At 44.6% G+C, this 20,742-nt stretch overlaps 1 protein-coding gene across 1 annotated transcript in view; it reads right to left on the reverse strand.

The window, feature by feature from the left end:
* LOC147729973 (uncharacterized) overlaps positions 1-20,742 on the reverse strand; it is a 1,004,770-nt gene that overhangs the window by 717,097 nt on the left and 266,931 nt on the right. Inside the window, exon 9 of the mRNA XM_086954938.1 lies at positions 315-483. Coding sequence (XP_086811064.1) covers positions 315-483 — 169 coding nt within the window. The remainder of the gene's footprint in view (positions 1-314; positions 484-20,742) is intronic.

Below are 20,742 nucleotides of genomic sequence, written 5' to 3' on the forward strand. Positions count from 1 at the left end.
ACAGCAGTAAAATTATGATGGACACCAATTTGTAAAGGATCCCAAAAATACATTTTACACAGCCTGCTCATAAGGTGGACCATGGTTTGTTGCAGGATAGATAACCACAGTCCCCTGTCTATACCACATGACTGATGAGGCCCCCTTAAGAGAGCAACTGAGTTTTATGTTGGTGCAATGCTGGCTGATGATCTGCGTTCAGTCCTCTTTCTATCTTGCCTTTTGACATTTTCAAGCAGTCTAATGTCTACAATCACTGAACAATGAGGTAAAAGGATCAAAACACAGAAACTACACAGATATAAGATATTTACCAACAGCAGGGGTCTGCTTCAAGGCGACTTGTAAAGGAAGGAGCCAGTGGATTAGATAAGGGTCATAGCGGCCATTGTAGACAAAGAGGACGTTTAAAGTCTTGCATGTTTCCAGGATCATATGTTCATTGGTGGCAAAAGGTTGCAAGCAAGGTGTATTTTCATATGTCTGTTAAGTAGAAGAATACATAACGTGTTACGTATGCGAACAATTGACAAATTGAAAGTTGCTTTTTTGCCTTGGGGTGGTGGCCATGGCATTATTTGAATTCCAAAGAGTGTGATTGATGGATTGCTATATCATGACTTATTCATGTCAGACAGAGTAAAACTTAAGTCAAAAGGGGTGGAAAGGAATACTGCTTGTGGTAATCCATCACTTTTAACATAGTGATGAAATCAATAAGAGTGACTACTCACCTGTGAGGGTCGTAATGCGCTTGGTGGGGGCTGGGGAGGCTGCAATCCTGATGGCTGCTGAGGTTCAGTTGAGGAGCTAGGTTTTGAGATCCCTCCTGAATTTAGTCAGCAACCGTGAAAGGTAGAGAGGCAGGGTGTTCCAGGCTTTGGCGGCAAGGTAGGAGAATGATCTTCCTCCGGTCCTGGTCTTGTGGAGCCGAGGGATGCTGGCAAGGACCAGTTTGGCGGAGCAGAGGTGTCTGGTGGGTACGTGGAATGAGAGGCGGTGGTTAAGGTATGCTGGTTTGGCGTCATGGAGGGATTTGTAGGTGTGTGTGAAAAGCTTGAACATGACTCTTTTGGTGACTGGGAGCCAGTGGAATTCTCGTAGGTGTTCGGAGATGTAGCTGCGATGGGGATGTTGAGGACCAGTCTCACTGCGGCGTTCTGAAAGTTCTGTAGCTTTCTGAGGAGTTCTTGAGTGACGCCTGCGTACAGTGCATTGCCGTAGTCAAGTCTGCTGCTGATGAGTGCATGGGTGACCGTCTTTCTGGCCTCAAAGGGGATCCATCTGAAGGTCTTTCCAAGCAGGCGAAGAGTGTGGAAGCATGATGAGGAGACGGCGCTGATCTGGCGGTTCATCTTGAGCGAGGAGTCTAGTATGATGCAGAGGTTTCATGCGTGGTCTGTGGGGGGTTCTAATGCGACAGGCCAAGTTGTAACCATTTAGCCAAGTCGCCCTCAAGTATCTCCCTCATTTATTTTATTTTATAATTTATTTATTGATTTTCATACTTATCAAAACAGGTCAATTTTCATCCCCATAGGTATGCATATTCATTTACCCTTGCAGCATCTAGATAACAGTTACATGGTATGGGGTACCACTTAGCCAAAAAGAAAACAGAAAACTTAACAGTAACATTTTATGGGCAGTTATTTCATAACTCCATGGCCACAAAATCTACACATTTGCAACAGCATCAAGGGTATCAGCAACATTCAGGCTGCAGTGGCCAGGGCGTTCCATAACTTTCAAGGCCAGAATCATGAAGGTGCAAGGTCGGTGTTTGCCAGTCCCAGAAAGGGCGTTTGGGTTACTTCCCAGTCGTCTGCCATCCAGTGTTTAATTTGAGCCGGTGGTTTCTGGTGCTTGGCACCAGGGCTTAACTGTCGACACCGGCACTTATGACAGCTGCCACATGGTGGCGCTGTTTGTATAAATTAGATATGAGCAGAACAGTAACTGTTTATTAATTCAGTATAAATTAAAAACAACTAATACCTGCAGCCCACTATTTTTTATAGATTTTGGGGCCTGGAATAGGCTGGATTGTCACACTTGTTGAAGTATGCAGGTTAGTAGTTGTGTATGTACTGCCACTGGCAATGCTGGCATAGGCAATGGGTTGGTGAAGACTACAGATGCCTCCTGACTAGAGCCCTGGCACTTATATTTTTACAAAGTAAGCACTTCTGCCATCGGGTGGGTGTGCAGGCCCCTGCGCTCCTCTTCCTGAAGTACTGACTTCTACACTAGTGCCCAGTGTTCTACCTCCCTCTTCCATCTACAATGGGGGGGGGGACTCTCCAATGACCTCTAGTGGATTGCAATTGCCATCTTAGCGAGGGCCAAGTTCAGGAACTTTATAGTCACAGGTACAATTCTCTGAATCGGATATGGACCTAGCAGGCATGTTTCCATTTGCAGGTCAGGATACTGAATTGTGCGCTCCAATTCGCCCACTACTGCCTGCCAGAATTGCGCCACGTGAAAGCAGGCCAAAGTCATATGCAAAAAGTCAGCGTCTGTCATCAGAAATCTGAGGCATGTCTTGTCTCTCGACCCATGTATTCTGTTTGTGAGGTGTAACGGAAGCTGGTGTTTCAGGACACCTCGTATGTGTGCTCCGAGACCCTCTCCCATTCCTTGTTGTGCACTTCATGTCCACTGCCCTCCTCCCACCTCTGTCTAAGATGTCTTTGGCCAAGTGGAGCACCGATTTGTAAAACCAAGAGACCAAATTACATCTATGACCTGAGGTGAAGAGGATCTGTAACACCTTGTGCATTGGTGTTTCCCTGTGACCTGCGTTCTATAGCGCCTGTAGTGTTTTCGCACCACTGCTGCGTAAACCAGGAACTGTGAATTGGTCAAGCCTCCTTCAGTTGAGAGCATTTTAAGAGATTGGAGAGGATCCCTTCCCCGTAGCAGTCTCCCACTTCGAGGAGGTTCACCTAAGTCTATGCCGACATGTCACGCTCCTTTAAGGAAGAAAGGGAGACTGACCAGGGGATTGCCCGAGCATATAGAGGGAATCGGCAGGCCAGTTTGAGGAATTTCCTTCAAGAGTGCAGCACAATGGCAGGCAGTTTAGGAGGAGGTCACGGGAAAGGGCACAGCCCTAGCCAGAGAGCCACTGGGTGGGTCACTCTTGGGGTGCGGCAGGCTGCTTCTCTGCGTGGCAGCCTGCCAGCCAGTGTGCTAGCCACTGAAGTTGGGCTTCCATTTGGGACAGTTCGAAGTCAGGGACTGCAATACCACCCTCTCTAGATGGGCGCTGCATGTACCGTAGGGAAACCAGATGTCTACTCCCGTCTTAGATTAAGTCCCTCATTAACATATCCAGTGACCGGAAGCAAGTTCGGGTACCCAGTTATGGGAGTTTTGTGAACAAATAGAACATCCATTGTAATACAATAATTTTTGTGAGCGCTATGCGAGCCATGATAGGGAGATGTATTGTACATTAAAAAGTGACGCTGCTATCCTGATGGTAAATTTTGACTTCCTGATACTGAAGCACATGGGGCTCCCATTGTATACTGTGTGCGGCAACCACGGGGGGATTGTGTGCAGAGTCTTGGAGAACGGGAAGACACAGGTCTTTCCCAGTTGGTGCAGATGCCGGTAATCCCACCTAGTAGTCACAAAATTTGGGCTCTCCAAGGTACCCATGTACTGGCCTCTCTGAGGAACAAAAGAATAAATGTAAATGTAGAGTATTTATATAGCGCACTTCTACCCGGAGGCTTCGTAGCACTGTATTCATACCGCTGTGGAACCCATCCTGGCTTTCCTGTGAAATGTCCACTCCTAGGCACCCCCAAGGTGAAGCCAGGCATCCACAGTGCTGCTGGGGCTGTTGTGGAGATTAAGCAAGCTATTGCCCAGAGTCACAGAGTGGTACCCATGATTAAACTAGGCACCGAGGCGAGAATTATCAGGTCCGGGGAAATTGAGTCCAAGAGCCGCCGAGGCGGGAATTGAACCCTGGTCCCGGGCCAGACCTCTGCATCAGGGTCTGCCGCTCTAACCATTGAGCCACACTTCTCCTTCTCCACAAAGGGAGATGCCATGCTCCTGATAATGTAAGGAGATCCTCCCCCCTCCCTTTCCCCGGCCTTCCAGATGAATAACCTCTACAAATGGCTCAATTGCCAGTATAAAAATAGTAGTGGTGACAGGGGGGCCCCTGCCTGGTACCAGATCATATCTTGAAGGAATCTGATATTTCTGTCCAACTTTGACCCTGGCCTGCGCTCAAGAATATAGAAGCTTTACTCACTTGTCCCACTTTAGTACCATGTTCGTGCGCGCATCACTGCGTACATATATCGGCACTGGAGGGTGCGAAAAGATTTCCGGAGTTCAACAGAGAGTACCACCGCCTCCTCAGAGTCACCTTGTAGGGTCTCAGCTAGGACATATGAGAGGCATCTGATGTTTAAGGATGTGTTTTTCTGTGGGATGAATCTATTTTGATCTTGCTGGATCAATAGGTGTAAGTGAGGTTGTAGACAGGAGGCCAATATTATAGTCGAGATTTAGTATCAACAGTTGGTGGTAAGTGAAAGTTTTTCTCTGGTCTTTGTGTGGTTTGGGGAGGGAAATCAGCAGGGCTCTCCTTCCTCCTGCAGGAAGGCAACAGAGCAAAGTCCTCCCACACTACTATATAAACCTCCATTAGGTGGGGGGCCATGGGAACGAGTATGTCTGAAGTTTGCTGGGAGGCCACCCAGGCCAGGAGTCTTCCCGGTTGCAAGGTCCTTGATGGCGCCCCTAATCTCTTGTTCCATGATCGGCTGTCCCAACGATTGCTGAACATTACTGGGTATAGTGGAAGTAGCTATATCTAAGCCCCACTCAATGTTTTCCCTTTCCAAGATGGCCAATACATTGGTTCTAAACATGGCTGCCATGCTGAAACATTAAACCAACAATAGACTATGTACAGTACTGTAGCAATATCCACAACGACTGCTATGAATAGTTTTTTCTACTTTTATTCTTTTAATTTATTTTGCATATTTTGTTGGGCTTATGCATATTTTATTGTGGTTGTGTCTGGGGAATGAAGAGTGAGTTAGCAGATGGATGAATGGGTGCATGAGTGCAAAGATAAGTGACAAACTGCATGTAGGGTAACTTACTGAGTTCCTAAATCCATCAATTGACACAAAATGCATTTTCATTGTAAGCCAGACTTACTGGCACTGCCAATACTTATTTATTTCTTTTGCTTTCAGTCTGCCTATCAGCTGAATCGCAAAGCAGTGACATAGCTATCACTAGTGCAGCAGGTGCAATGGCACCATGGTCTAGGAGTGGGAGCGGCCAACTGCAGACCTGTGATAATTGTCATCTATTACCCAGTCACGAGGCCTGAGGGCCCATTTTCCTTGTTTACATTAAGGTTCACGGTGCCCATGGAACAGAGCAGCTCTCGCTACAATAATATACTGCAACATTATTGGCTGATTTCACTTAACAGCTCTGTGTTGCAACACAGAGTATGTTACTCCTGACAGGCAGTTTCCAGAGAGGATGTGTTCAACCCTAGCACTGGCAAACCCAATAGCTCTGCCTTTGGCTTTCTTAATTCTTGTTTTGTTTTGTCATGGTTTTAATAAAACTTTATTGCTGGGGAAGGTGCCAGGCCATTAGAAATAAATATAAAATAGCACTGGCTAAAAACAATAGTTTTGGGGTTTCAGAAACCACACCTTGGGATAGTAGTTTCTGGCACTTAAGGGAATTACTTTGTGGATGGATGTGCTCCTTGTGAAAGAGCAGAATGCCTTCACTCACAGTGAAGCTAGGCAATAGCTGAAGTGGACTGAAATACTGCCTCTTGCTGTATGGTGTATTGAGCAGAACAAAATGTGAATGACAAAATAACAGGCCAGTGGATGAAGAGGGCTCAAAGCCCCAATAAGTAAGCACAAATAAACATAATTTTAGTAAAATCAAAAGGTATTGGCTAACAACATACCTAACAAGCATTTGCAATGCAATAGGTCTCGCATTAGGAAAGTTTGAGCTATTGGTATTGTAAATTACACATTTTTTATTTATGTTTTGTTTTTGAAAATAGCAAAATTAATAGCTTTTTCATTTACAATGCCATTAGTTATAACTTTCGCAAATGTGACACCTATAGCATTTGTAATGCAATGTGTGTTGTATTTACGTGACTTAGTAATCACAACATGAAAGCAACACAATTCACATCACCCAGCCAGGCTGGGCGATGTGAATAAAACAGATTTGAAGAAACATTTCCATTGAGGCTTCGGCTGCATATGTTATTTGTGTTGCTTTCATGTTGTGATTACTTACAGTATTTATACTGCCATAAGTTGACGTGTGCCCAGATCTATGTTGTAACAATGATATATGGATCTTGGTCCTAATGGGAGGTTAGAGGTTCTCCTCCTTTCTGTGGCACCGTCATATAAGTTACTTAAAAACATAAAATTACGTTACACACGGTAGGCGCCATTTTCTGATCGACACGACAAAAACCTGTTTCTTGCCTTATAAACAGCTAAGGCCGTTAAGTTTGGAAGCATTTAGTCGTATTCAGTTTTCATGAAATGAGACAGGCATAACACATTCATTACCAGTCATTCTTCCCATTGCTAAAACATGAGAGTTTATTGTCTAAACAAAATGTTTAAAAAGAGCAAATTGTGGAAACAAATATCTACTTAAATGTAACCCGCTAAAAGTAGTTGTTATGTGAAAATGTGATAGCATGTCCAGGGTAAGGGAAGAGGAAATAGAAAGGTCTTCGCATGCTCTGCAAATGTTACAAGGTAAGAGCAAGATTTACAGGCCTGTTTTCAAAAAAACAGAGCAGAGCTCTGAGCTAAAATGCTCTGCAAATGAAAGGGAAGCTTTGCCAAACATGAGTAGGAAACTAAGAAACAAAATTATGCCACAAAACAAACAGATAAGCACCAAAGTGGAAAAATACCAGTAGTTTGCCACTTCTCTGTTGGAGAAAACAAATGACACCAAGTAGGGACAAAAATGAAAGATTAAACACCAGCAAGCAGGCCTTTTTAAAGGACAATTGAAGTAACAAATACAAAATCAATGGGCGGGCCGTACCCCCACAAAATGTATAATTTCTCAAAGAGACCGTGCTATTGCTGTCTAGGCTAACCCTACATAAGAAGGTGTACTAGAATGGATGCCTGAAACGCGCAGTAATTTTACAGATCACGGGGAGAAAAACTTTAAAGCCACATAATGCCTCATCTGATCTATCATGTTTCTAAGCATATTAAATCAAGTTATTTGCTATGCCTTCTTTGTACTCACGATGATATAATAGGATCTACAGGCCTCAGAATGCAAAAGCAAAAACATAGACTCGATTTAGCATGTCCCAGGAGGTCTGCCTCTCTGTGGTAACTTAACATAACATGTATATTGTAAAAGCACACATTCACACAAGGGTATCTTGGAGCTGAATAACAGATGCTTATTGTTACCAACTCAATAGTACTCAATTTATCTACCTCAGAAGGATGAAAGGCTGAGTAGACCGACCAGGATTTGAACATGAGATCGAACACAGGTCGCTACAGTGAATGCACGAGTCCACCAAGCCACCAGACCCAGCTAAACATAGATAAATAAACCCACAGCACAGAAACTGGCAGACACAAATTAAACCATAAAGCCAAAGAGTATATAGTTTGCTGATTGCGAAATGCTTTTTACCTCAAGTGAACTAATGTCAGGTGTGTCACTTTCAGTCAAGCCTTGCTTCAGAATACCTAGCTTGGTCAATGTAGACATGTGGGCGCAACGCAGATTCAGACGGATAGTCTACTTTTCACTATTACACGTGTTGTTTTAAAAATCCCAGTAGCCAAACTGCAGGGGCGCATCCTGTGTAGAGGGGTGGGTGGAGAGAATAGGGGTATTTGAGGTATTACACCACCCTAATAAATATATTATTTGGTAAAAAGTTTGGCACAGGAGCTTACAGTCGAGTATGGTTAGGTGTTCGTCGGATTTCACCTGGGATTTTTAAATACCCAAAAACCCACACGCACCCTTCTGTTTTGAAAGATCTTAAAACGGGTATCACAAGTGCCACTGAGCCCTTGACACTTCCACCCCGGCGACGGCAGTAGAGTAAACATGGACTTTGTTTGCATCCAGTTGACTCTGTCTATATTTGTTTGACTTTTTTGCCAGTGCCCGTGAGCTCGTCATCTGGCCTCAACCACCAGTGCTCCTGCCTCCGAGCCTGTAACGCGGCCTGTCACTCAGGTTCGCGATCCCCCGCCCTGTCACTCAGGCTATCAAAGGCGAGAGACCCTCAGAGAGAGACCCCGCGAGTAAGACCCCCGCGGAAAATTCCTCCACGACACTCTCTAAATTGACACCCCCAATCATGTTTCGTTCCCATAGTGCCATTCACAGCGAGAGACAGTCAGAGAGACTCCACTCTGAAGGCATTGAAATCCCACAAAAACCTTAACAATTTCTAAAAGATTCCCAAACTTGCTTCAACTCCGAGGCATGCAGGATCCCCGGGGCGGCAGTGCAGCACAGAGCGGGCGGCTTCCCTTGTGAGGTGCGGCGTGGCCCCGGGAGGTGGGGACACAGTGCGCTGGAGTACGCTTCAGGCGTATGTGGCGTACAGGCAGGCACAGTGCGATTTAGTACGCTTGTGCACGAGCCGCACTTAGAATCCTCACATGCGGTGTGGCTTCGGGGGCTGTAGAGTGCGAGCACGTTTTCTTCAAGCCTTTTCCGCATTGTTGACGCCAGCCCCTTTGATGACACATAAATGAAAGCGAAACTGACACGCGCACGTTACACATGAATGAAAGCGCAACAAGCAGCGAAGGCGCCAAAGCACGCCCACGAGGTCAAATCTCCAGCAGGAGAAGCGCGTGTCAGTCTGCTGTCCACATTTCCCCCAGAGTGATAACATAAGTTGTCGAGCCCTAGACAGCAAAAGCTTCGCTTTTGCTTTCGTCTAGGCTCGACCTAAAAAGGTGTGAGGCTTGGCCTGAACTCTGGGTCAACTTATTCAAACTCACACCTTTGTTTAGCAGATATGCCTTTTTTATGCATCTTAAGATCTTAGAGACCATACTGGTTATACCGATTTGTAGAGAGCACTTTCACCCAAGGCGGGTATCCAGGCACTGAGCAAAAGTCTAGCCAAATCTAGGGCCTAGTGGGACTACTCCAAAAGCTAGGACTTTAGCTTCTTGCAAAATTCGAGAAGTGAGGAAGAGTCTCTTTTGTGTTGCAGCATGTTGTTCCATGCTTTAGGAGCGATGTAGGAGAAAGCTTGACTGCTGGATCTTGTTTTCCATAGGCGTGAGATGTGTGCAAGAGTCTGGACAAGTGGAGGGGTCTGGAAGATTTGTAAAAGCACATGCAATTGTTGAGGTAAGCTGGACAACTGTTATGTATTGCTTTGAAAGTGTAGGTGAGGAGTTTGAATTGTGCTTGTTTCTGTAGGGGGAGCCAGTGGAGGTCCTTCAGGTCTGGTGTGATGTGTGTGCAGTGTTGGAGGTTGAGAGTGATTCTAGCTGCTGAATTTTGAATGGTCTGCAACCTTCTGATGAGTTTTTGGTTGTTCCTGGCATCGAGTGTGTTTCCGTAGTCCTGCTTGCTTGTGATGAGGGTGCGCATGATGGTTATCTCAATTGGGAGGCATTTGAAAATCTTCTGCAGCATCTTTAAAGTATGGAAGCATGAGCCGGTGATTGCGTTGACTTGGACAGCCATGTCGAATTTGCTATAGCTGACGATCCCGAGGTTCTTGGCGTGGTTTGTGGAGGTTGGTGTCGGCCCCTGTTCTGTTGGCCACCAGGAGGAGTCCCATGGTGAAGTGCTCTTCTTGAAGATCACTATTTCGGTCTTGTAAGTGTTCAGCTTTACGCTGTTGTTCTTTGTCCAGTGGGTGATTTCATTCGTAGAGGCACTGGGCTTGATCCGGGTGCTGCGTGTCTTGTTCATGAGGGAGAGAATGAGTTGCATGTCGTAGGACAAGAAGTTGATGCGAGAGTGGACGATGCTGGCTAGAGAGATCATGTATGCGATGAAGAGGGTTGGGTTCAGGGAGGATACTTGTGGAACTCTGCAGATGAGGTCTCAGGCGCCCAAGGTGAAACGTGCCTTGCTGACTGTCAGTCACTGATTGCGTGCTTCCAATCAGGAAGGAGTAGATCCAACACAAAGTGTTCATTGGATGTGGTGAGAAACCATGTCAAACACTGCAGAGAGGTTCAAGAGGATGAGGACTGCTGTGTCTCCTGTATCCATTGAGAGTATATGGATGTCAGCCATGGCAGTAATAAGTGCAGTTAGTGTGATGTAGTTTGGTCTGAAACCAGAGTACGTGGTGTTGGTGGTGATTAAGGTATTTGTTGGGGTGGCAGTTGATGATTTTCTCTAAGACCGTGGCCAGAACTAGTAACAGGGAGATTGGTCTTTTGTCGAATGCTGAAAGGCCTGTGGTGGGTTTCTTCAGCAATGGGAGAACAGTTGCGTGTTTCCAAGCAAATGGGAAGGCTTTGGAAGGGGTGGAAGCTTTTAGATTGGTTGTGAGCATGGCCCTGATGAGTTGCAGACCAATGGAGTAGACGTGGAGGGGGCTGCGGTGTGATGGGGCCCCGGAGTGGATGGATTTCATGGTGGCAGCGGTTTCTTCTGGGGTGATGACGAGCCATATAGTTATAACTGGTTCTTTGGATAATATCGGGAGGCGTTTGGCACGGTCTGTTTGGTCCGATTGTGGGTTGAAATTGCTGTAAATGGCAGTGATTTTGTTGCTGAAGAATTGAGAGAGATTGTTGCAGATGTCCTGAGAGGGGTTGATCGAGCTGGAGGGGCCTGCAGGTTAGGTGAAATCCTTCACAATGGCAAAGATGTCTTTGCCTCTGTTGGTGCTGGCATTGATGCGGTATGCCAGAGCAGCACATTTGGTGGTACAGATCATTTGGTGCTAGCTTCTCATGCTGGATTGGAACTTGATCCTGTCTGGATTTTCCTGTCTCATTCTTCATGTGTACTTCAGTTGTTTGTAGTGGAGTTTCATCAGCCTGAGTTCCTCTGTGTATCAACTGGCCTGGGGTCTAGATCTTATTGCATTGTTGTGTTTGAAGATGGCCTTCAATTCAGATCCTGAAAGCATATGTCTAATAGCAATTGGAAACAAATCATGCTTGCTAATGTCTATTGTTCTGGCATGGGCATGCTTTCTTTTTGAAAGACCGTTGATAAGCATCAGGAGTCTTCATCAGTGACCAGGTGTATTTTTACTTCCGACTTGAGGCACACAGGCCACCCTCTAAGTCAAAGGGAGATAGTACTGAAAACAAGATTTTAATTGTGGTTTTCCCCCACTGGATACTGTCGTGACAGTGCAGGTTTCGTTACAAGTGCCCGGAATAATAACTGCTTTTCTCTGCCAAAGGAATCACTGTGACCAAGGACCCCTGCAATTCTGGGGGCAGGAAATAATATAGATTACAAGTTTTTGGGAAATAACATTAGAAAATCGGTGCTGCCGTGCTGATGCCTACATGTTGTCCAATAGTGTTACATACGGAGATAAGAAGCCAGAGTTTCATGTGAAACACCACCATTTGTAACACACTGGGATTCCTGGGCACTGAAGTGAGCCCCTGGGGCATGCAATTCGAGGCCTACACACCCAGAACAAAGGCTGGAATGTATTTGGAGCAAAAAGAGCTCTTGTTTGAGTGACAACATTCATGAAGTGAGAGGCTGAGCCGGGTGAGACCCGATAAGCAGAGTCTCCGCTGAGTTCTGGACTGTGCACTTAACTGGCCCATACTCAGGAATAATTGTTTACGTGCATGGCCTCCAATAATGATAACAACCTGAAACCTGCAGGTTTCTTCCCATGTTCCCATGGAATATGTATGGAAAATAGCAGTATTTTGTGCTTTTAAATCACACAATCCATTTTGTTGATTAAAATAAATTATCATTAGTGTTCTGCTTAAAAGAAGATTTGCAAGAATGACCTGCAGTTATCATTGGTCAAACACTGACGAGCTTTAAAGGCCACTTGACAAGAAATCTTGTGGTTCTTCCCCAAGTCAATGCATAATTGAGCATTTAAAAGCAAACTGAACAAGTAATAATGGTCACATCCTAAAGGGGCTATTACTGAATGAGGTCACTATATGTCTCCTACCCTAAGCTGACATCATAGAACAAAGGAACATTCTATTGCTTGTGCCTGAATGCAAGACAGGCTAAAGAGAACTGTATTTTATCTTTACACTGGATGTCCCCTTTAATATGCTTTAAAAAAACAAAAGGACCTATATTGCCCTTTATTTGTCCGTTCCTTCTTCTCAATTTCTTCCTGCATGCTTTCTTTCCCTCTCATCTCCCTCCTTACCATTTGTCGCATTTGCCTCTCACCCTTTCTGTTCCTCTACATCTGACTCTTCCCCTTATGCTCTCACTTGTACTTAGTCTGTACTCTCTTCCGCTTTTTCTCTCTCACTCTCCCCATTTTTAATCTAACTTCCGCTCTATCTTTTCTCTTGCTGTGTTCCCCCTGTTTCTTTTTCATTATCTTTGTCAGCCTTTCTCCTAGACACTATATCTTAGACTTTGCTCCTTGTCCCTCTTTCATTTTGTACTTCTGTTACTTTCTCCTTCTCATCCCTTGTTTATTCATGCCACTTGCACATCTTTTCTAGAAAGCCTTATCTCTCCCTTCGGTCTTCTCTCCTCTTTTCACTCTTTGTCTCCTGGGCACTTCTCCTCATTTCTCCCTTTTGCTGTTCACTTCTCTCCCACTACTATCTCCCATAGTTCTATCAATACTCGATGTAGGTCCAAGTTCAGTGTTGTTGATGTAAAGTAGATATGAAGGGAAAGATTTAGCAAGGTTGGCATGTACAAAACACCATCTTTACTGTAAGTTTAAAGAAGGCACTCTACCTCTACAGCATAAATGCTGTGTCTTTTCCCTAAACATTCCTGGTCACCCGTACAGGTTATGAGAAGGTAGTCGTTTGGGTGGGCAGTGAACTCTAAAATGAGTAATATTTCAGTGTTTTAAGAGGACCTGAACATCATCCCTAGTGGAACACAAGCATGTATTATTTGTACACTGAAGGAGGAATACAATCTATCTGTCCTTTGCCAAGTACAGCAATACGAATCCACAAAAAGTATCCAACAGTGGAGCTTCTGTATGTCATTACAGCATTTACTGACAGGGGCAGAGTTAATGAACAAACAACTCCAGCTGTGATGGCCATTTTGTGTAGGTGTATCTAAAACGTGTTATTTATCCAAGACGTTCCCAGAGTGGGGAACACTCCAATCATTTGCTAGAAGCATTAAGGACAGTGAGAAAGTGTTAATTATTTCCTATTAAAAGTAAGATAGCCCATCCTGAAAACTCCTCGTACAATTTCAACCCTGAAAAAATGGTGCTTTCTCATTAAAGGTAGAACAGTTCTGCTTGCAAGCGTTGCATGGTTTACCAAAATGCTCCACAGCCTTGCTGAGAAATTCTGATACTGTCTGATTTCAGGTACAGCTGCTCTGCTGATATAGGTTTGTACTGTCCCATTTAAAATGTAGTTCTTTATAAGAAGCTGCTATTTTGCCAAAGTATGTGGTATGCTACTGGTTCTTCAACTTTAATGAATTGCAGATCTCGCTAGATGACCTGGTGCTGTTCCAACGAAGGTCCTTTTAGGAATTTTATTTATCAATTGTTAAACAGTATACCTTTGGTGCTTGCACACTATATAATATCAATTAATCATCAGAAGGTTCTGATTATTATGTAGTGAACTGTGTAGTATGAGTGTTTAGATGCCAAAGCATCGAATCACATAGCCCTGCAGTTCGAATACTGGACAGAACTTCCTGACTGTAGGACGGGTGGGAAAGGAGAGAGACAGCACACAGTAAGATAGAACTGGCTCTGTATGCGATGAGACCAGCTTTACTAGAAGAACAACAAGTATGGATGTGGGCATTTATTGAGTAAAGGTTTTATCAAGAGTAGCCTCCTAACAGTCTTCGCCCCCTTATCAGGGTGAGCTTCAGACACCAACATTGTATCCACACACAGCAGAAACAATCCTGAATAGGAGGCCAAATCTCTTGAGAGAACCACAATTCAGTGTTCAAAGAGAAATCCCCCCATGACCCCTCAAACCGCACACTTCAGGGATCCAACATAGCTGATGCACCACAGATGTGAACGTAGACACGCTACGCGTTCTAACCAAGATCCTGCCCAGGCCTACAATGGTGGTCCTTCTCAATGGGGGTCTGCGACTATTGGATTCCTGTTGACGATGACAAGATTCCAGTGACATGCTGAGTTGGAAGTCACAAGAGGATGGGATCAATCACTTAATGCTACATTGTGGGCAATCTTAGAGCTTCAGGCACTGTGCTGTAGCTAATGAGCATGATGAACTTTTCTGAGTGACACATTGCCTGAGCACCCACATAACTCTTTTTTGACTCCCAGATAATAATGTAATGAAGTAGGAGTGAAGACTTCTATGGAATACTACACTAGGTCTGCTGTGTGGAGCACATACAGTGAGTGCATTGCGAAAAAAACGACAGAGTGAATTAATTCAACCACAAATAATCCACCAGCTGAGACTTGAAAGGTTTTGAATCACAACCTGATTTTAGAAGCTGTTATCATACATTAAGTGTGTTCCTTAATGTTGTGTAGCCACCCAGATGCATTCTGCTGTCTTCTGGGCCGTTGTGTCAATTAGCCAGCAGGGCATTAGGACTTGTAACCACATTGCTGTTGGTCACTTTTTCTGGACACTGGATACCACTTTCTGTGGATCGTAAGTGAGGGGAGGTTTCAAGGGGCGGGGGAACATAGGGACAACGCATGAGGGGGGAAGCACATGGAAGGAGGCTAACTCCCCCAGAAGGAGCCACAAAGTGTATTAGCAAGGGAATCAAATTAAAGAAGTAACGATATGCATGTACGGTTCACGTCTACCTTATATCTACCGCAGGAAAATATCCAACGCAGAACGGACCTCGGAAAATAATGGTGCTGACAGTGTACTTTTATTGTGCACTGGTCATTTAAAAAAAAAATAGACATAAATATAAAAAACAGGCTTTGATGACAAACCACTGTATAAAACCTCTGATCTGCAAGATGGTTTGAAAGCTGTTATGGTAGACTATCACTGCCACAGGCCATTCTTTGGCAATGGCGTCCTTTAAACACACCACAAAACAGGTATCTCCTCAGATCTAGAACGTCATGTAAGAGCTTTATTTTACCAGCTTAATAAAGCTCCGGGTGATGATGACTGTTAAATCACCCATGACAGATTTCATCAGTTTTTCACGGCCTTTGAGACAAAAAGTTCTTGCAGAAGTGCATATTGGCAAAGGCACGTGGGTCTGACGAGATCATTATCTTTCAGGGTGTTTTGGCAATGGCTCTTGCAGAAGCAACAGAGATGAAGAGCGCCACAGCATACTTCCGCCCAGATACAGTCTCATACTGATGGGAGGGCCCCTTCCAGCTGCTGTTCACGTTTAAAGGTAAAAACACATTATGTGAATTCTTTGTGGCTTTCAAAATTCTAAATGTAAAAAGATAAGATGCAGAAGCATCAGACACATCCCTCTCATTGCAGAACAGAATGAATGGCAGGTGCACAGACCCTCTAGGAGTCGCCGAGCTGCTCGTCGTACACGTTAAAAAATAAGGACGATATTTTCACGCACTCAGAGTGGAAGGAGGTTTGTAAAGTAGTAAAAAAGGGCTCATGTAACGCACAAATCAAACTAGCCCACTTCAGTTTTCTACACCGCACATATATCACCCCAGGGCTACTACACCGTTATAGACCCCACGAAACCGAACACGTGTCCACGGTGCCACACGGCTCCAGCGACATTTTTACACTTGGCCTGGGAGTGTCCCGCTGTACATGCGTATTGGGGACACATAGTTGAGTCACTACAGAGTGTAGGGGCAGTGACACTATGGCCAGAACCCACAGCTTGTTTATTGGGCATGCTTAAACAACGTAGGGGAGGAAAAATGCAAAGGTAATTCACACAATTGGCTCTATTGCTTGCGAAAAGGCGAGTAGCCATGACATGGATGGGCACTGGGGGACCCATGTTGTTAAAGTGGAGTAAAGATGTGACAACATGGGCTGTAGCAGTGGAACTCAGGCTACGCGGATACAGGGTAGACGAGCATGCGGAAAAGGAACTCGCTTTATGGAGAGAGGCCATGGAGGACTTTGAAGCCACAATAACAACGGAGCAGGATGCAGTGATTTCAGGCGCTGTTGCGGAGGGAGGGGATTTGCCCACGAAAAGTCTTGATCCTAATGATGAAGGAACTTCCCCTGCGGACCGCATGTAACACAAGTACTGTTGCTTTAATATTGAAGGCCTTTAAAAATACAAAGCATTAAAAAATGGGAATGTACCAATGGACACTGCAGGGGGAAAGGGAGAAATGGCTATAAAGTTGATTTCATGTTTGTAACCGTTATATGACATAGCACTGTTCATGTCAACAACTGTGAAATAAAAAATAAACACATTCTTAAAAAGAAAAATAAGGACGATGTCAATGGATGATCTTTTGACGAGGGTTACCTCTACTGTCTTCACTGGAGTGAGAAGATGAATGAGCCTTGTCTGTGGTCTCTGATATTGCTTAGTTATTCTACTCTCACATTATATTTTGCAACATGATTAGTGGATATTGTCCTAAATATTGAATGCATAATGTAACTGCTTTCAATAAGTTTAGTCCTTTTCATTTTCTTGACAGCTAGCTTTGTAACTTTGTGCTTTAGTTTTACATTCTAATAACAAAGGGGGGAGGGATCCAGAGGTGAGGTTGCCTAAGTCCCAATTGCTGTACCCGACCTTTGCTCTTAGGTGTCATGACTGCCATCGGCGTAGATGTCAGTTTCATGTTTTTATTGTTTTAATATTCACATCTCTTTTCTTGCTAATGTTCTCCTGTTCATTTATAGTAAGGGTGACCAGCCTCTTCCAGGTCATTACAGACCATGTTTCCAGTCCTGAACTTTCGTGTGACCACCTAACGCATTCTGGTGTTGTAGTCGTTTTACTTCTGTTTAAATAATTAAAGTAACACACATAAACACTATGATTTCTTTGGAGGGACTTACCCCTGTCACTTATGGGCAGGGTTGTAATCCCTAAGATGGCCATTCTGCCAAGGTGCTTTTATGCACTACAAAACTCACTATACAAAATCCCGGCCAGATACTTCAGAACGCTAGAGAACTTGTTGACAGACCTTCTGTGGGGTTCCAGGCGTTAACCCATTAGCCTCTCTAAGTTGCAGAGACCATGGCAATTAGAGGGGGGGGGGAGTAGAGGTCGCGTGTATTGAATTTAACTATATGGCTGCACAGCTACAGCACACAATTCATTGGTTGGATGATCAAGATAATTGGGAAAAAAGACTCCTAGAGGGGTTGTATGGGGGGATGGGTCCTTGCCGTAATTATTAATGTGAGGTGAAGGGGTCCGCAAGGACTCCCCTTACATTATCTGGCACGTTGCTGAGGTGTGGGAAACCACAATAAGAAAGGTGGTGAGACATGTACCATACGCACCGGATGCACCTCTGTGGGTAATACCAACGTTTGCCAGGATTGGTGTGACAATGGAAAGACGCGGATGCCTGACGATGGGGGATTTGTACTACAATGGCCAGTTTGTGACGAGGGAGGGTGCGGAAGCCTCCTTTGATCTGGGAAGAGGACAGGTTTTGCAATATGCAAAGATTTTCCGTGTGGCCAGCGAACTGTGGCTGTCATTTACGGTATAGCTCCCCGTAACTAGAATATTGCAAGTAATGCTGGAAATGGCCCAAGGGCGACATATGACAACTCACCTATACCAGGCAATACGAGATCACCTACCAAGGAAACCACTCCCCATTCAGGCAAGATGGGAGGAAGCGACAGGAGAACACATGACGGCAAAAGAGTGGGGTAGAATACATGAAGGGGTAAAATTGGGGTGCTCTAATGCTCCATTTAAACTAATTCAGTGCCATTTTGTGCATCAAGCTTACCTCACTCCTAATATACTGAGTAAAATCTATATAGAACGATCCAATGTGTACCCCTGATGTGGAGAAGCGGAGGCTGACTTCTTGCATGTGGTGTGGTCATGCCCTTTGGGGGGTAATATTTTAGGAGGAGGTGTTGCAGAAAATATGGGTGGCCTCGGGATGGGAGGTCCCCAGGGAGATACATAGAGTATTACTAGGACTTCTCCCGACGCCCAAAAATATAAAGCTGAGTAGGAAATTTGTGTTGCTGGGGTTAATAATATCGAAAAGACTAATCGCGATTCAAAGGCTGAAGCCGGCAACCCCAAAGGGTGAAAGATGGTTGAAGGATATGTGTGAGTGGGCAACGGCCAAGAAAGTAAGAATGAAGCAAGTCCACAGAGACGACAAAGTAGAAGACGGCATCCAAGCATGAACAGCAATGATTGCTGACTTAAGGACCTCCACAAGAAATAGATAGAGATAAGGACCGCATTGTTAGGGAATCATACAAGACACATATACGTAAGTCAGCTGGACAAACCGGATACCACAGTGACGTAAGAGGTAATGCAGACGTCCAATAGGAGGGAGGGGAAAGTTGAGGAATTATATTGGCTTGTATGTAAAGTATATGGAGTTAAGTAAAACAGAGATCCATGATGGGGAGTGGGTTTTGGGGGATAGTCTACAAAACGCTTTATTATATAACCATGTATTATTAAAGATGGTATGCAGAATGTGATAATGTCATATGTGAACATACCCTTGGGGCAAGATATTGTATGGACTATTACTTATAATGTCTCCAGATGTAATATTGAAATGCCAATAAAGTTGTTTAAAAAACACTATTATTTATAGGGCAAAAGTTCAGGGTTGGAGAAAGTGTCGGTGATAACCTGGAGTAAGTTGGCTACCTTTTCATAGTAATCTTTTTTTACTCCCTATTTTTTCTGTCTTTGGAGCGTACGGGCAGTGGGATCCAGTATCTGTGCTATCCACAGTAGTCTTGCTGCACAAAAGGATTAACAAATATTTTCTCCGAGAACATATGTTCTCATGCAAAATGTTGTGGCTTAACATCTCATGATCCTGCCCCTTTTTCAATGTGCAGTTGTCTAGATATGGGCTAGGATTTCAACTGTCTGGTGATGTATTTACTTAAAATATTATGCTTGAATCTGCAAGGTCTTAGCTTTCCTATTAAACATAGAGCTCTAGGAGAGCATAGCTAGCCACTTGAGGGAGTAGACATGTTTCTGAGAAGCACCTCCACACCCTGCACAATCAGTATCTAAACGCTTCAGAACGACCATGTGGATCACCTTGAATAACCAAGAAGCTGGGCGGGACCAGTGGAGCCTGGCAGACGAGAACTGGAATTTGAAGCAGTTTCTCTGGTAAGAGCCACAACAAGGCATGAAGCCGGGAAGCTCATTCGGTGTGAGTCATCCCGCTTGCAAGCGCATGCACCTTACATCAGAAGCAGTGGTTGACGGTGAGCCAGGAAGTGGAAATTAGGTTTTCTCCAGGGTGCCGGCGGGACCCCAGTTAGTGGATACTTATGCTGCTGATGCGATTGGGAATAAATACAGACAGTACCACCAGGAAGCGACGGGCACCCCTATTCTTGAACACAGGTTGAAGCGGGACGGGGAGCCGCTGCTCCTACTCAGGGAGCTGCTGTCATCCCCATAGGTGGACTGACAACGTTTTTGCCTTCCGAAAATTGGGACAGAGTGAACCCAGATAATGCAGACCACCACAGTTTCTGGATAGGAATAATAAAAACTGCAGAGCCACATTCTAGATGCTCGACAGTGGACCACTCAAAGGAGGGCACATATGAGTAACTGAGAAACCTCCCTCAACTGCGGAAGGAGTGGCAGTGGTTCCCAACTAGATCTGAAAATCATAATAATAGGTGCAATTTACCTATGGCAAGCAACACCACAGAACTTCACTGGGGCAGAAGTCGGATCTATAATAAACCAGTGTGATTACTGTGATCATTCCTCTTTAGACCTTTTCCTTTATCATGTGCTTGTTTGCAGATTCTTATATCTGTTTCTGTTAGAAAATCTGATGTTTTAACCAATGTTAGTATCATGTCTGCCTCGTATCTAGGCTGGCATATTTTTGTTATTTTAATATGATTGCTGCCATAACAATATGGACACTGACAGTGAATGCTTTTCTGATTATTTTAGTTAGAGGGGAAAATTATCTAAAATCTAAAGCAAGATGACACTTATCACCATGCTTGTTTTTAGGTCTCGCCTGCCGATGCGCTTGCGCATTCGAGCTGGCGAGAGATATAGGGGCTTAACCAGAGTTTAACCAAGTTGCGATTTGATACAGTGCACGTCAACACAAGTACGCGCATTCTCTACACATGCACTTTTTTCAAGCCTTTTTCATTGGCTCTCCACTTAAACTCCTCCCACCCTCTCCCTGTCTAGCTCACGCTTCACTTTGATCACACCCCCTTTCACTTATTTAACGTTCTTTAATTGGCTTGTCATTTAAAGTCCTCCCACCCTCTGCCTTTTTATCTCGCGCCTCAAGCTGATCACACCCGCTTGCCCTCCAGCACCCTATCACGCATCACACAGGCCCCACACTCATTCTAC

This window comes from Lissotriton vulgaris, chromosome 2_1, assembly GCF_964263255.1.
Source record: "Lissotriton vulgaris chromosome 2_1, aLisVul1.2, whole genome shotgun sequence".
NCBI lineage: Eukaryota > Metazoa > Chordata > Amphibia > Caudata > Salamandridae > Lissotriton > Lissotriton vulgaris.